Source organism: Rhinolophus sinicus, linkage group LG07, assembly GCF_036562045.2.
Source record: "Rhinolophus sinicus isolate RSC01 linkage group LG07, ASM3656204v1, whole genome shotgun sequence".
NCBI lineage: Eukaryota > Metazoa > Chordata > Mammalia > Chiroptera > Rhinolophidae > Rhinolophus > Rhinolophus sinicus.
Genome location: NC_133757.1, coordinates 53,881,464 through 53,894,583, shown reverse-complemented (window position 1 = coordinate 53,894,583; position 13,120 = coordinate 53,881,464). Strand labels below are relative to the sequence as shown.

Sequence of the window (13,120 nt, the reverse complement as noted above, 5' to 3'; positions counted from 1 at the left end):
ACCTGGCTGTCTGTGAGGCCCTAGTGTCACTGGCAGAATGCAGGAGTCACTGGCCTCTTGGGGGTGCAGGACAGCAAAGTGGGGACAGGGAGCAACAATCCTGCCCTCAGGGTGTGGTGCATACACACACAGGAGTACCAGCTTGTGGGGGAGATGATCTGGTCCAAGTTTGGCTGTTTTGGGGTCACAGTAACAAGATCTACATATTTTCTTTTTCATCTTTACAAGTAACCCTCTGAGGTGGGCAGGGCAGTTCCTGGTTTTATTCCACTTTACAAATGAGGAAACACAATGAAGGAAACACGAGGGTTCCTTTTAAGTTTGACGTTCCATCTTGTCTGGGTAGAAACTCTTCCTCAGTTGGTGAAAGAAACCAGTGCCAAGTGTCCTGAACCTGGCACAGACATTTGTGGATGAGAAGGAAGGAGCAGGAGAGAGCTGGGCAAAGGTCTGAGGAGGTTTATTTCTGGTGGATGATGGCACTGTCTCATTCAGCGCCTACCAGTGACAGCTCTTGGGGAGGTGGTGAGGGACTGGGGATTGCAGGAATGACTTTGACAGTGAAGGTCGCTGATGAATACCAACTAAACCTAGGTTTTAGATAACGGAGAAGTTGCTAAAATCTTCAATCAGCGCAGGCAGGGGTGATGAAGAGAGCAGATGATGCTTAGGAGCCTCCCAGCATGCTCTGAAAGGATGATGAGATGATGAAGGTGATGGTGGAAGAGAAACACAGCTGGGGGGTTTCGCATTTGGAATGATAGAAGTCACAGCAACCTGTGGCCTGCTGCTAGGAGCCCCAGACTGGCATTTCAGGGGAACCCAGGCTGTGGGGGAAGTCCAGGAAAGCCTGGTGGGGATTCGGTGGTTTGTAAAGCTCAATTTTGTGAGGGAGGGAATCCATTCTGGGGCTTTTATATGCCCCTGGGGAAACCATTCTTTGCTGCTCTTATGTTATGGATGTTTCGTTTTTAAATTTCATATCTTGGACTTGATTTAAGGAAAGTCTTTAAATTTCCTGACATATATGGAGGCCCAAAGGCAGCAAAGTACAGTCCTTTAGAAGACTAATCAAGGAACCTCAAAGCCATCGTCACTTCCTTTTGCATCCCCACAGCACTTCTACAGGTGACCCCCAGGCGACCTCTCCCCAACCCAGTGCGGGAAAGACCCAGGGCTTTTGCATGTGTAGGATGGATTGAACAGGGATGTGTTCTGAGTGGCTGCTGAACATGGAAGTCGAGGCTGGAGGTACCAAACGGGTGACAGACAATTTCAGTTTCTGGAAAATACTGTGTGTAGCTCAATCTTACATACTGCTTTTGAGTACCAAACACTGGAGAATTCTATCTCATTCCATTTCCCCCTTTGACCTTGGCTTTGACTCTTTCTAATGGATGTGTTTCCTGAGCCCAGTGAATGTATGCTGAATAGCAGGAGAAGCTTCACACATCCCCTTCAGCCTCTCTGCCCAGCTGGGCTTCCCTTGCCAGGTCCTGCCCTGCCTCCCAGGGCCTCCAAGGGCGAGGGGAGGGGCTGAGCGCTGGCTCAGGCAGAAACAGCATTGGCCTCTACAGTGAAGGATGCTAAGTTCGCCCTCATCACAGGAAGGGCTGAAAGGAACCTGAGAATTCCAATTAAGCCTAAATTAATGAGCTGGAAACTTTGGGGAAACCATTGTGGGCAATGAGGGGAGAATGTGATCATCTTCCTTTTAATGAGCACTGGAAAAGCTTGTGGTCCAGCTGGTAGCCCAAGGAAGAAGGGTGGTATCCAGAGGCAGCCAGTTTCTTAGAGCATCAGAAGGGGGATTACCCTGGTCATGAAAGGATAGAGGCTGTTTAACACACCCGACTCCTTCATCTTTAAGAGGGAGAAAGGAAGACCCTAAGTGGGGAAAGGTGGACTTGAGTGGAGCCTGGAGCACCTCTTCTCGCAGCTGCCCTCCTCACATGATGGAGTCTGAAGCTAGATAAAAGAAAGTGACGTTAGGAAACTCTATTGCCTACTGGAGCCTGCACAGCCCCTGAGGCCACGTACCCCCCACCCCTCTCTGGCTACCCTCTTAGGCAGCCTCTGTCCCCTTCATTGGGAAAAGGCAGAAAGACCACCTGCTGCTGTCAAGGCCACAGACCACCCGCCAGCCTCTGGGATGGCCCTGCCTTCCAGCCACGCACCTGCAACTAGAGCACCTACGAAGGGGGAACGAAAGAACGAACTAGGGATCAGTAGGGGTCGAACTAGGGTGTGTATCTGAAGAAGGGTCCTCCTCACTCCCGAAGCCCGAGAATCTTGAGGCGTCCGGGCTGTGGAATCGAGTCCACAGCTGGTCATTCCTCCCCTCCACGCTAGGGTCTCCTTTGGGAAAATTGGCTTGCCATGGGGGCCCGGCCAACCTCTTCGGGTCCCCCAGGGCGCTCTGCGGGGGAGGGGTGCGGAGGGGGGAGCACACTGGAGAGAGGTGCGGGGTCCCGCGTCTGGGCTTGGGGTGCTCCACCTCGCGCACTGGGGGTCAGGAGTGCGTGCCGAGGGGTCAGCCTGCCCCGTGCAGCCTAAACGAGCCAGCGCTGTGAGCCTCCTTCCCTCCCGCTTCGGGCTGTAGAGTCCGCGTCCGTTCTAGTTGCTGCAGCTGCCGCTGCTGGCGGCCGCGGGGAGCGCGGGGCGCGCGCCGAAGAGGCTTGGGTGGCGAGTACGGGGACGAGGAGGAGACTGAGGAAGCGAAGAAGAACGAGCAGAGGCCGAGGAGGCTCAGCGGGGTGGCGATGCGCTCAGGGACCATGGACTAGCGGCGGCGGCGCCCGGCGACCGGACGCGGTGAACCTGCCGCGGCCCAGTGCGCACGGGGGTGGCGAGCGCAGCAGGGGGAGGAGGGTTGGCGCGGGGCTTCCGAGCGGAGGGGGCTGATTATGCATTATTAACGAGTTGCCGCCTAATAAGCTAAGAGCCGCTCGTTAGCGGCGCGGGCGGCGCTCGGGGAGGGGGTCCCGGGTCGGAGCACAGCGCACACGCGTGGCGCACGGCAGGCGGCGCGGCGGCCAGGGCACCCGGGCCCGCGCGCTGAGCCGGGGCGGGCCCGGGGGCGGTGCAGACCCCGGGCGCGGGCGGCCCACGGCGTCCCCTCGCTTTCTGCGCTAGGGGCCAGCGCAGCCCGGGGCGAGAGGGGCGCGGGCCAGGGAGGGGAGCTGCCCGCGCGCTCCATCCCCCTCCCCCCCGGGCGGGCGGGCCGGCGGCCTGGGGGAGGGCGGGCGGCGGCGGCTGGCTGTATATATCTCCGCGCACCCCGCCAGGTCGCGCACAGCGCCCCGAGCCCAGGCGCCTCCCCGCCCCCCTCCCCGCGCTCCGCGGCGGCGGCAGCAGTAGCAGCAATATGGCTGTTGATGGGTGTTCGGGGTGGCGCTGGCGGCGGGAGGAGCTCCCCCGAGCCCCTGCGCCGGCCGCGCGTTGCTAGCTATGGCAAATGGTGGCGGCGGCGGGAGCGGCGGCGGCGGCGGCGGAGGAGGCAGTCTTAGAATGAGTAGCAATATCCACGCGAACCATCTCAGCCTAGACGCGTCCTCCTCTTCCTCCTCTTCTTCATCCTCCTCCTCTTCCTCCTCGTCCTCGGTCCACGAGCCCAAGATGGATGCGCTCATCATCCCTGTGACCATGGAGGTGCCGTGCGACAGCCGTGGCCAGCGCATGTGGTGGGCTTTCCTGGCCTCCTCCATGGTGACTTTCTTCGGGGGCCTCTTCATCATCCTGCTCTGGCGGACGCTCAAGTACCTGTGGACCGTTTGCTGCCACTGCGGGGGCAAGACGAAGGTAAGGCGCGCCCCGGCTCCCGCCCCTTGCGCCAGCCCCGCTGCTCCTCGGCGTCCCCGGCAGCCCACCTCCTCGCTCCTCACGGCGCCGAGCCTCCCTCCATCCCTGCCTGCCGTCCCCTCGCCGCCTTCCCTTCCCTCCGCTGTCCCTGCGCCTTCGGATTGGGGCAGCGGGTGGCGCGCCGGGGGTGAGGAGCTGCCCCTAACCCGTGCGCCCGGGACGCGGATCTCCAATCCTGACCCCTTGTTTATTGTAGGGCTGTTTGCGGCTGCAGCCCGGGCCGGGGTCGGGGACGCGCGCCGTTCGGGTGCTGTGGTTTGGGGAAGGGAGAGCCAACCCCGCGGGCGCCGAGAAAGCCGGGGGCCGCTGGGTGCGTGTATCGCACGGCTCACCTGCCGCGGCCGGGCTTCTGGCGGTGGGCAAGGGCGAGCACATCAGCCTGCACTTTAGAAACCTGTTGGGGAGACGAGTTAGTGGAATCAGAAGGCAGGGAAAAATCCTTTGGGCAAGGAAGCAAACCTTTGGACTAGGGAATCCCGGGGGAGGAACATGGCCAGAGGAAGTGGGGAGGGTCTGGGGGTCAAAAGAAAGTTGGGGAGATGCACCCAGTTTTGGAGGCAACCATGGAGGCTGCCACTTTAGGAGTGTGGTGAGGTCGCACATCTGCTGTCACCTCCCTGTCCATCCTTTGAGAGATTCTCATGGAACATACTCCCCACCTCAAGTTCTGGTGCATCTGTATTCTCGCCCCCACGCCACCCCCTCAGGACCTTGGAAATGCCACCAGCAGCGTGGAGCTGGAGCGGAAGGTCCGCGGGAGAGCCGGCCCAGGCCGGGGTTTCACGCGGAGCCTCCTCTCTGACGCTTTTGAGGTGGCTGGACGTCGGGTTAGGCTATTCCTGGCGGCGCAGTGACGCCCACCAGCACTGAGGCTCACTATACGTTATGTGTGGTTGCTAGGCTGACTGCCTGGTCTATTGCCAGGTCCCTACAGATGTCCTCTTTTTTCCCCACTGGCTGAAGGTGAGGGGTGGGGGCAGTTTTTCATAGAAAACTGCAGAATGAAAAAAGAAAGAACTGGAAAAAAAAGAGTGACCCAAGCTGTCCTCTGTTTGAGTAATTCCCATCCTAGGGGACTTCCCAGTGCCAGTATTTTCAGAGGGAGTGGAGACCACGGGGAGTAGGAGAACAGTGCAAGGCAGACGCAGCTCTCTCAGAATGTTCACACCTTTTCTAGGAAAGTTAATCCAAGGACCCCTCAAACTTCTACAGGGCACAGCAACTTGTCGCAGCCTCCTCAGTTGCTTCAGGAAATAGTAGGGAAGCCAGGGGCTGTGGGTGACACACGAGGGTGAGCCAAAGTTCCCTCTCCTGATCATTAATTATACATCGTGTTGGGTGCTGGAGCTCAGCTGTGTTTTGTGGCAGCACATTTGTGTTTTGGAAAATACTGGTGTGTTGGAAATAAAGGGAGAAAAATACAAGCCATCACTCTCTTCCTCCTCCGGAAACCTCCAGCTGTTGCCCAGCCAGTTTGCTTTGGAGTTACCATCTCAGCCACAGAGGTTTCTCCTTACTTGTCAAGGTGGAAAACCTCACGCATTCCAGAGAAGCTGTCAGATTACGCAGAATCCTACCCATGAGACCCTGAGACCATGCCCCTTGCCTAGCCTACCTAATAAGCGCTTATTCGCAGAGTCTTCTTAGCCACACGTTTCCTCTCCTCCACCTCCCCCACAGTCTTCAGCCCTGGAGTTTATTTTCCTTTACTGAGATTCAGTGTCTGCCCGTAGGGGAAAGATAGATAGCTCATAGTTGTGCACGTCTAAAATGTTCTCTACACTGAGTGATTCTGGTGAACTTTTCAACAGCCTCCTTATCCGTAAGGAGCTGGGCGATAACTTTTTTTCAGTGAGTCGCAATATGTTTTGAAAGTGTTTTTGTGATTCTGGTGTTTTGAACAGTCTCTAAGTTTTCTCACTGTAGGGGCTTCATCGATGCCACTGCATTGCCTGTGATGAAATGCTAACTGTACTGTTCACATAAAGAATCTCTTTCCTAAATGATGACCAAGCATAACTTCTGTTAGTTTTCTCCAAAAAAATAGTTTTTGGCAATTATCGTTAGAAAAAACAATCCCTACATATTAGACTATATTTTGTAGTTCCAAGACCTGCTGAGTTGACATAACTGGAAGTTTCCACAAGGAATCAGCCTGGGGTGAGAGATGCTTGCAGTTGGCTGGGAATATGTGAGGGCTACGTGAATCAGGTCACTTTTGATACCGTTAGAGTTCATTTTAAACCATGCTTAGAATCTCTTAATACTTGCCCCTTGATCTGTTCAATTAAACCTAGTGTAGCCAACTCATTATACCCAGTAATAATAACTTAGGCCTTTTATAAGCTTTTCTTTCTACCCTGGAGATCTGTAGTTTTACTGCAGTCATGGTTTTTTTGCCCTTCATTCTTTTTGCTTTCTAAGTATTCGGTAGTTGTCGAGATGCTGTTCAGAAGAATGCATTTGGCTTGAGCTTGGAATAATTATTTCATGCTGGGTTTCCCAAGGAAACCTTGGTTGCTTTTCTGTAGAATTCTCCCAGCCCTCAGATGTGTTCAGCCTCACCTTCATTCCGTCCCAACATGGTAGGACCAGGAGCTGGGGTCCAGTGAAAGACTAGTCGTTTTAGCCTCAGAAATTCCATGGCAGATAAGTTTCAGCAGGGAGCTGTGGTATCATTCTGTCTCTGGGACCACACCGTCCTTTTTGATCAAAGGGACCCGGGGCTGTGGGCGTGCACCATTCATCTCGTCATTAATACCTTTGGTCTTTGAATCCCAAATGGGGAGTGACCCTACTATTTTGAAAAGAATAGTTTTGTTTTTGTTTTTATTGGAAATAAGAAAACGAATCACATTTTCCTGCTGTTAGGGAACTTGGGCACAATTACCCCTGGACTATACTCTTTGCTGTACATTTTCACTAGATTGTGTTTTCTCTGTTGAGTTTCATCATAGCTCTCTCTTTACTAGGCCACGATGTTTTGAGGTCCGATCCAGTAGTGAACAGGGAGCTGCTCTGGCCGCCTGACTAAGACCATGACCTTGAAGAAGTCAGTTAACCTCTCCGTCTCTCTTTTTCTTGTGTTTAAAATGTGGCGATTGAATTGTGTGTGTTCTAATGTCCCTTCCTGCTCTCTGATTCAGTGTCAGAAAAAGGAAGGAGTTCACAAACTATGGGTAAAGTGTCTAGCTCAGAACACATCTTGCCATTCTCCAGCAATTCTTTTAGGAATTCAGCCTCGGAGCGCTTATGTGTTTTTATTCCCATCTCCTGCTCCTCTTTTAGCATACAGTCTCCTTTTTTCTCTCAATTAGTCTGGGGAAACTGAGGCTGACTTCCTATCGAGCCGTGGTTTGCTGAGGGCCTGCAGGTGGCTAGGCATGGACTTCCTTCTGCTCTCAGTTTGAGCTGTCCTCCCTGTAGAAGTTTGGACTTGATGGGGGCTGGTCTGCATGTAATGAATTATTGAGGTATTGTCTCCATGGCTGTGTCTGAGAAAACAACACATTGCCTCTGTCAGGCTTGTGACTAATATAAATATCAGATCCCATTACGGCTTGGTAATTACCCAGGGTCTGGCTTGACGCATCCAATCAGGGCTGGGGCTTTAATGCCTCAGAATTCTTGATGCCAGATTGGCCCTGGTGTTTCATCTCGTCCTGGGGATCAGTTGCATGAGATGACCTTCAGATACTCTGATAAGATCACTTAGGGAGGCCTTGGAGAAGGCCTCAGGTCCCGGTCCAGCTGACCTTCACTTGTCCAGAGAGCTTTGGCTTCTCATGCTTGGCTGTCTTTATGGAAATGCACACTTGAGTAGAGACTCCGCAGTCAGACCCAAGTGCAAATCGTGGATCTCACACTTATTAGCCGGGCATCTTTGTCTGGCAACCACGTCAAGCCTTAATTTCTTCATCTGTAAAAAGAGTATAATGCCGCTTATTACAAGGAGTGGCCATAATGGGTATATAGCATCCAGCAAATGCCTGGCATTTAGCAGGCCTCCTGTAAAGGCAGCTACTGTAGCTCCACAAAGTGGTGAGTTTATTTTCTCTTTGATTCCTTGAACTTTTGGCCCCTGTAGGGCACAAACTACAACAAATAGAACTTTTGAGCCAAAAGAAACCTCTAGACCCTGAAGTCTATTGTCAGCCAGTTAGAGTCAGACTGAGATCTGGGCTCATGGCTGTCAGCTGTTGCAAGGCTAGAAAACTGGGGAGGGACAAACAAGGAAGGCTCCGTGGATGAGGGCCTGGCAGGCTGGTGGGGAAGTCCCTGGACCAACACGGACACTGTGGGGTTCCAGGAGTGGTGCCCTATCAGAAGTGAAAAGTTTGATGGGTGGCTGTGCCTGTTCAACGTCCCTTGAGAAGGGACAGATTCCATCCCTGTTATCTCCAGTCTGGAGAGCACAGACCTGTTTCTCCAGTAAAGTAACAGTTTCTTCCCCAGGGTGCTCTCTGCCCTGACTAGCTTTACCTTGACAGCCCCCGAGCAGTGTTTCCCAACGTGTGTTCTGTGGAACGCTTGCCCTTAAAGTTACCTTGTGATAAAAGTGGAGCGGCCTGCACATGTGAGGGCCCCTTGGAGAGTCCCATCACAGGCTTGGGGAAGGCCCAAGGAGGAGAAGGCGGTTAAACTGCTCCTGACTCTGTTCACTGAGGGCAGCCTTGCCTAGATGTGAAACCTGCTGTGCAGGACCCAAGAGTCAGCCTGTGACCTTGGGCAAGGACTCCACTGCTTTGTGCCTCAGTTCCCTCATCTGTAGATTGGGGATTGTAATAGCCAAAGCCCTGTGGAACAGGTATTCTCAACAACACCACTGTATAACATTTCCTAGGAGGACACAGTGACCACAAGCTGTGGGTTGGCCCTGCTTTCAGTAGCCCAGGGGCCTTGTCCAAACATGTATCAGGAAGAAGGCAAGCGCTGCCCTAGCATGTGGCCTGGGGGAGGAGGGATTCCAAAGCCCAAGCCCAGCGGGCTCGCTCTTTGCCTCATCACTGCTTTCCTGGGTGGGAACATTCATCGGTGCCTGGTGGCAGGGAGGAAATGCTTGCTTTGATGCTCCCTCCTTGTCCCACCCTCCTCCCCTCACCCCACCCACTAGGGCGAGAAAAGCCAGGTGCTGAAGCAGTCAGCTTGGCATTGGATTGCAGTGACAGGACCCCCTTCCCACAGTGGGCAGCAGTGGGGTCCCAGCTCACAGCAGCAGTGGACGTGCTAACCTGTGAATCACCACAGCCGACACCACCTTCCTGGGACTCCAGAGCTGCGGAGCCCCTAGAAGCCTGCCTCTGTGGTTCTGGTGAAAAGGGCTGTGTTTGTGTTTTCGATGCCACAGCTCTTGGGGCCCTGCTGAGAACACTGATCTTCGGGGAGTCATGCCTGGGGGTCAGACGAGGTCAAGCCTCCTGCAGGACCTCTGAAATTCCACAGCCTTTCTGTGCACAGCACGGAGCAGACCGAGAGTGTCTCCTTTTTTGAAATGCTTCTTGAGTGGGTGGAATCCTGGCCCTGGGCACACTGAGAAGGAAACTGGCGGCCACACCCTCAGGGGCAGATGTGTCCCAGCATTCTGGATAGAAGGCTCAAGGAATGTTCAATTGGGGCATCAGATCTCTGCCTCCAAGGGTGGGAGAAAGCATCCAGTCTGCCTACCCCGGGGCTTCTCACAGCCTAAAATGCACGTGAATTACCTGGGGAACTATTAAAATGTAGGTTCGGATTCAGAAAGTCCAGGGTGGGGCCTGAGATTCTGCATTTCTGACAAGACACGGGCAATGCCCTTTGTGCAGCACTCAGCATGAGTAGCAAGGATCTGGTCCATTCCTCAGCCTCCAGCCAGTCCTGCCCTGAAGACAGGCCTATTTTTAAATCTGGAAATTCCCCACTTCTCAGCAGTGGGAAGGGAAGAGAAGAGGAAGGGTCACTGTGCCAGGACAGCCAAGTTGGGAAAACTCTGCCGAGGCCTCTCTGAGTTGCTGCGGTTCAGTCTGGGTGCTTATTGCTCAAGCTGATTGGTCGGGTGTCTGCTTCTGAGGAGCCCACAAGCGCCGTTGGTTTGGGGTTGGACCAGAGCTGCGTTCTACAGATGGACAGGGTGTGGTCTGTGTGTCGCCCATCAACGTGTGGGCTTTCCCTCATGCCAGTTGGTCACGCTGCAAGGGCTGAGGCTTTCCGAAGTCCAGGATGGCAACTTGGCCAAACCACCATCTTGCAAAATTAAAGGCTCGTGGTGTAGCCAAGGCTGCGCTGTGTGACGCTCCAGGAAGCCAGTGGCTGGCCGCTCCCTCGGGCGTGTTTGAAGTCAACGAGCAGCAATCTGCCAACCTGATTTCCCACAAGGACCTGGGTGGGCCTTCCCAACAGAGGGTTTAACTTGGAAGCACAGGGCTCAAGACCTGATCACCGAGTAGGGAGAGACATGTGGCCCTGTGCAGTCCAACCCTCCAGTGGCACTTCTGAAGAATTCTAGCAGATTGAAAGGAGCAAGGTTTTTCTCAGCTCATACTGCTGGGGACTTTTTCTCTGACATGTGCTTTTTGTGTTGTTCCATCATCAAAGGGGAGGAATAAACTGGAATAAACTTGACCCATGAGCATTATCAGCCGCCCGAATGAAGAAGAGCTTAGTATAATGCCCAGCACACAGTAGGTCCTCAATTCTTATGGTTATTATGATTGTATTTCCTTTTATGGCATAGTAAGTGCATTCCATGTTCCGAGCTAGGTTCTAGGGGAAAAAGAGGACCTAATTCTGACTTTTATTTGACAGGGTGGGATGGAAAAAAAACGTTATCTTTTCACGGGGTATGCACCTGTCTGGTCTCTGAGTTGCCTGCAGACCCCTTGACGATAGGAAGTGAGTCATATCAATCCAAGCACGCATTTATTGGGAGGGTCCTTTCCATCGTGGTTAGCTGGGGACAGGGTACGAATGTAGCTCATGCTGCTTTAATTTGTTAGAAGCTATGGCGAAACTCGGGGTGAATAGGATGGGTTCATTTGGTAACAAAATGATGTTTGAGTCACTCCTGGCTTTTAATTATTCATGCCACCAGTCTCTCTTGACCAGTGCTTAACAAGGGTTTAGTTCATGACGAGCAGTTGTTTGTGAGGTGCATGAGTCAGGCAGTGGATGGAAGGGCAGCTTCAAAAGAATGGCTGCTTGAAGGTGGAATTTGCTTTGGTTTCAGCATTATTTGGTAATTGTCTTTGGGACATTATGTCTAATTGCCAATTTGGAAATGTAATTGGCGCTCCAGGTCCAGAATGGGTATACTTAACATCATCAAGCCAATCTCGGAATTATGTCCCTATAAGATCTCATTACCTGTATGACTAATGCTTCTTTACATGGCCCAAAGTGAAATTATTCAAAACATCTCATTTACTTTGTATTCTTTATGCCATTTCATCGGCTCCCCTACCAGGCTTTCTCAGGGACCCAGCTCCGTTTGACTGGGTATTTCAAAGATAATTAGCAAAAAAGCCTGTGTCCCTTCCTTCTCTCCTTCCTTCTGCTCTTCATCCTTTTCTTTATTTCCCTTCTTCCCTAGTGATTCCTGCCAAGTCCAGGAGCAGAGGGATTGAAGTTTGCAGGTTAGTGGACAAGTAGGGGCTTGATCTTGCAAGTCTGGCAGCACAAGGAATTACATTCACAGTGGTGGAAGGGGGCTTTGGGTCCTGGGTCCTACTTGCTCCCCAGTGCCAGGACTGGGGGCCCGCAGCCCCATCGCCAGAGGGGCTAGAGGCGTCTGTGACCTCCCCAGACCACCACTCCATTGGGTAGTCCCTCCCTCCCGCCCCCCAGCCCCCCAGAATGAATGGAAAGATCTTTCTCCTTGCACTAGCCCCTCTGCTTTGGTCTATTTCCTGGATGCATGGAACAAGTCTTGGTGGAGGACAGATTTCAAATTCTAAATCCAGCCCAGGAAGGCCCAGAGCTGGGAGGTGTTTAGGTATCAGCAATGCTGTTGAGACATAGAACACCCTTAACTCGTGTTGCTCCTTTGTAGGACGTTTTCTTTTTCTCTCTCACCACCCCCGGGGTCCTCCTGAGGCAGTGAGATGCGCCTTCGCTCCACTCTTTAAAGTTTGGAGCATGGCCCATTCTGGCTTTTGCTTCTCGTAGTTTGCCCTCTGAGACCTGTCTGGTCTTGTCAGAAGCTGTGGGTGGAGGTTTTGGCTGACCCTGGGCCATCTTTATTACTGGCACGTGCCCTGTGTTTCTGGAGTTTATCTTCCTTCAGTTTAGCGCTGGGCTTGGCCCAGAGCAGATGTCATTTTGGGGCCATGCCAAGAATCCAGATGTGGAGTGTGGCTCCTTTGTGAAGAAGCCCGAGTTGGGCTGTGCTTTCTATGTGTTGGCTCTTCCCACAGGAGAGAGACAATGACCTTGAGCCTCTCTTGTGTCATTTACATGTAGACGCTGCCTTTAGAATTGAAGAGTCTTCTTCCTCAACTACTCATCTCACCTCTTCTCCTCTTGGAATTCTAGATACTACTTCTGCCATTCCCCTCTGTTTTGCTGAACAGAAAGAAAGCAGAAAAGAAAGGAGGACATACAAGAGGAGAAGGCGAGGGATGGCAGGGTTAGAGGGAGATGTCCACACAAAGAAAAGTATAAATTCTCTTCTGGAAGCCAGAGTTGGGTAAATACGTAATTGGATGGGTTTTGTTTTTAATCCCTTCGACTTTGTCTTTACAAGAATGTCTTTTTAGTTTTTCAGTTACAGTTGACATTCAGTATTATATTAGTTTCAGGTGGACAGCATAGTCCTTCACCTTTGTCTTAATGAAAAATCATGACAAGTGACCTCACCCCCAAGGCGTGAAGCTTTTTGTATAAAGACCAATGAAAAGAGTGATTTCACTTTTGGAAGATTTTAGCTTTTCTAATGAGACGGTCCATCGAATTCATTGCTCGCATGCGGCCTGTGTGGCCCAGGCTGTAGGATTCCAGTGCTTCCTGGGGATCTTTGTGTGCTTGTTATACAAGAGCAGAATTTCCCTCCTCTTTGCGAGAAGTTGCAGCGTGAACTTGTGACTTTGGAAAGTGGACCCTTTGTGGCTCTGGAAGGGGAAAAAGTGAACGTCCAACGATGGTTGAATGGAGAAGTCAGAGATAAGGGCTCTAAGTCTTGGAGGAAATATTTGGGAGAGGAGAGGTGCTGGGCATTTTCATGACCAAAGTTAGCTTTATACATTGTTTTTCTTCTTTGGGCAGCTGGGAGAACTTTCCTCACAGTGCT

At 52.5% G+C, this 13,120-nt stretch overlaps 1 protein-coding gene across 38 annotated transcripts in view; it reads left to right on the top strand.

The window, feature by feature from the left end:
• Window positions 1-2,161: 2,161 nt before the first annotated feature.
• The window catches only part of KCNMA1 (potassium calcium-activated channel subfamily M alpha 1), a 715,366-nt gene continuing 704,407 nt past the window's right edge, over window positions 2,162-13,120 (top strand). For 9 of the 38 annotated variants that reach the window (XM_019745920.2, XM_019745919.2, XM_019745914.2 and 6 more), the window contains exon 1: window positions 2,872-3,801. In XM_019745920.2, coding sequence (XP_019601479.1) covers window positions 3,451-3,801 — 351 coding nt within the window. In that variant the 5' untranslated portion in view covers window positions 2,872-3,450. Of the gene's footprint in view, window positions 3,802-13,120 lie in introns of all 38 variants that reach the window. The other 29 variants (XM_074339666.1, XM_074339643.1, XM_074339656.1 and 26 more) reach the window with 12 other exon arrangements.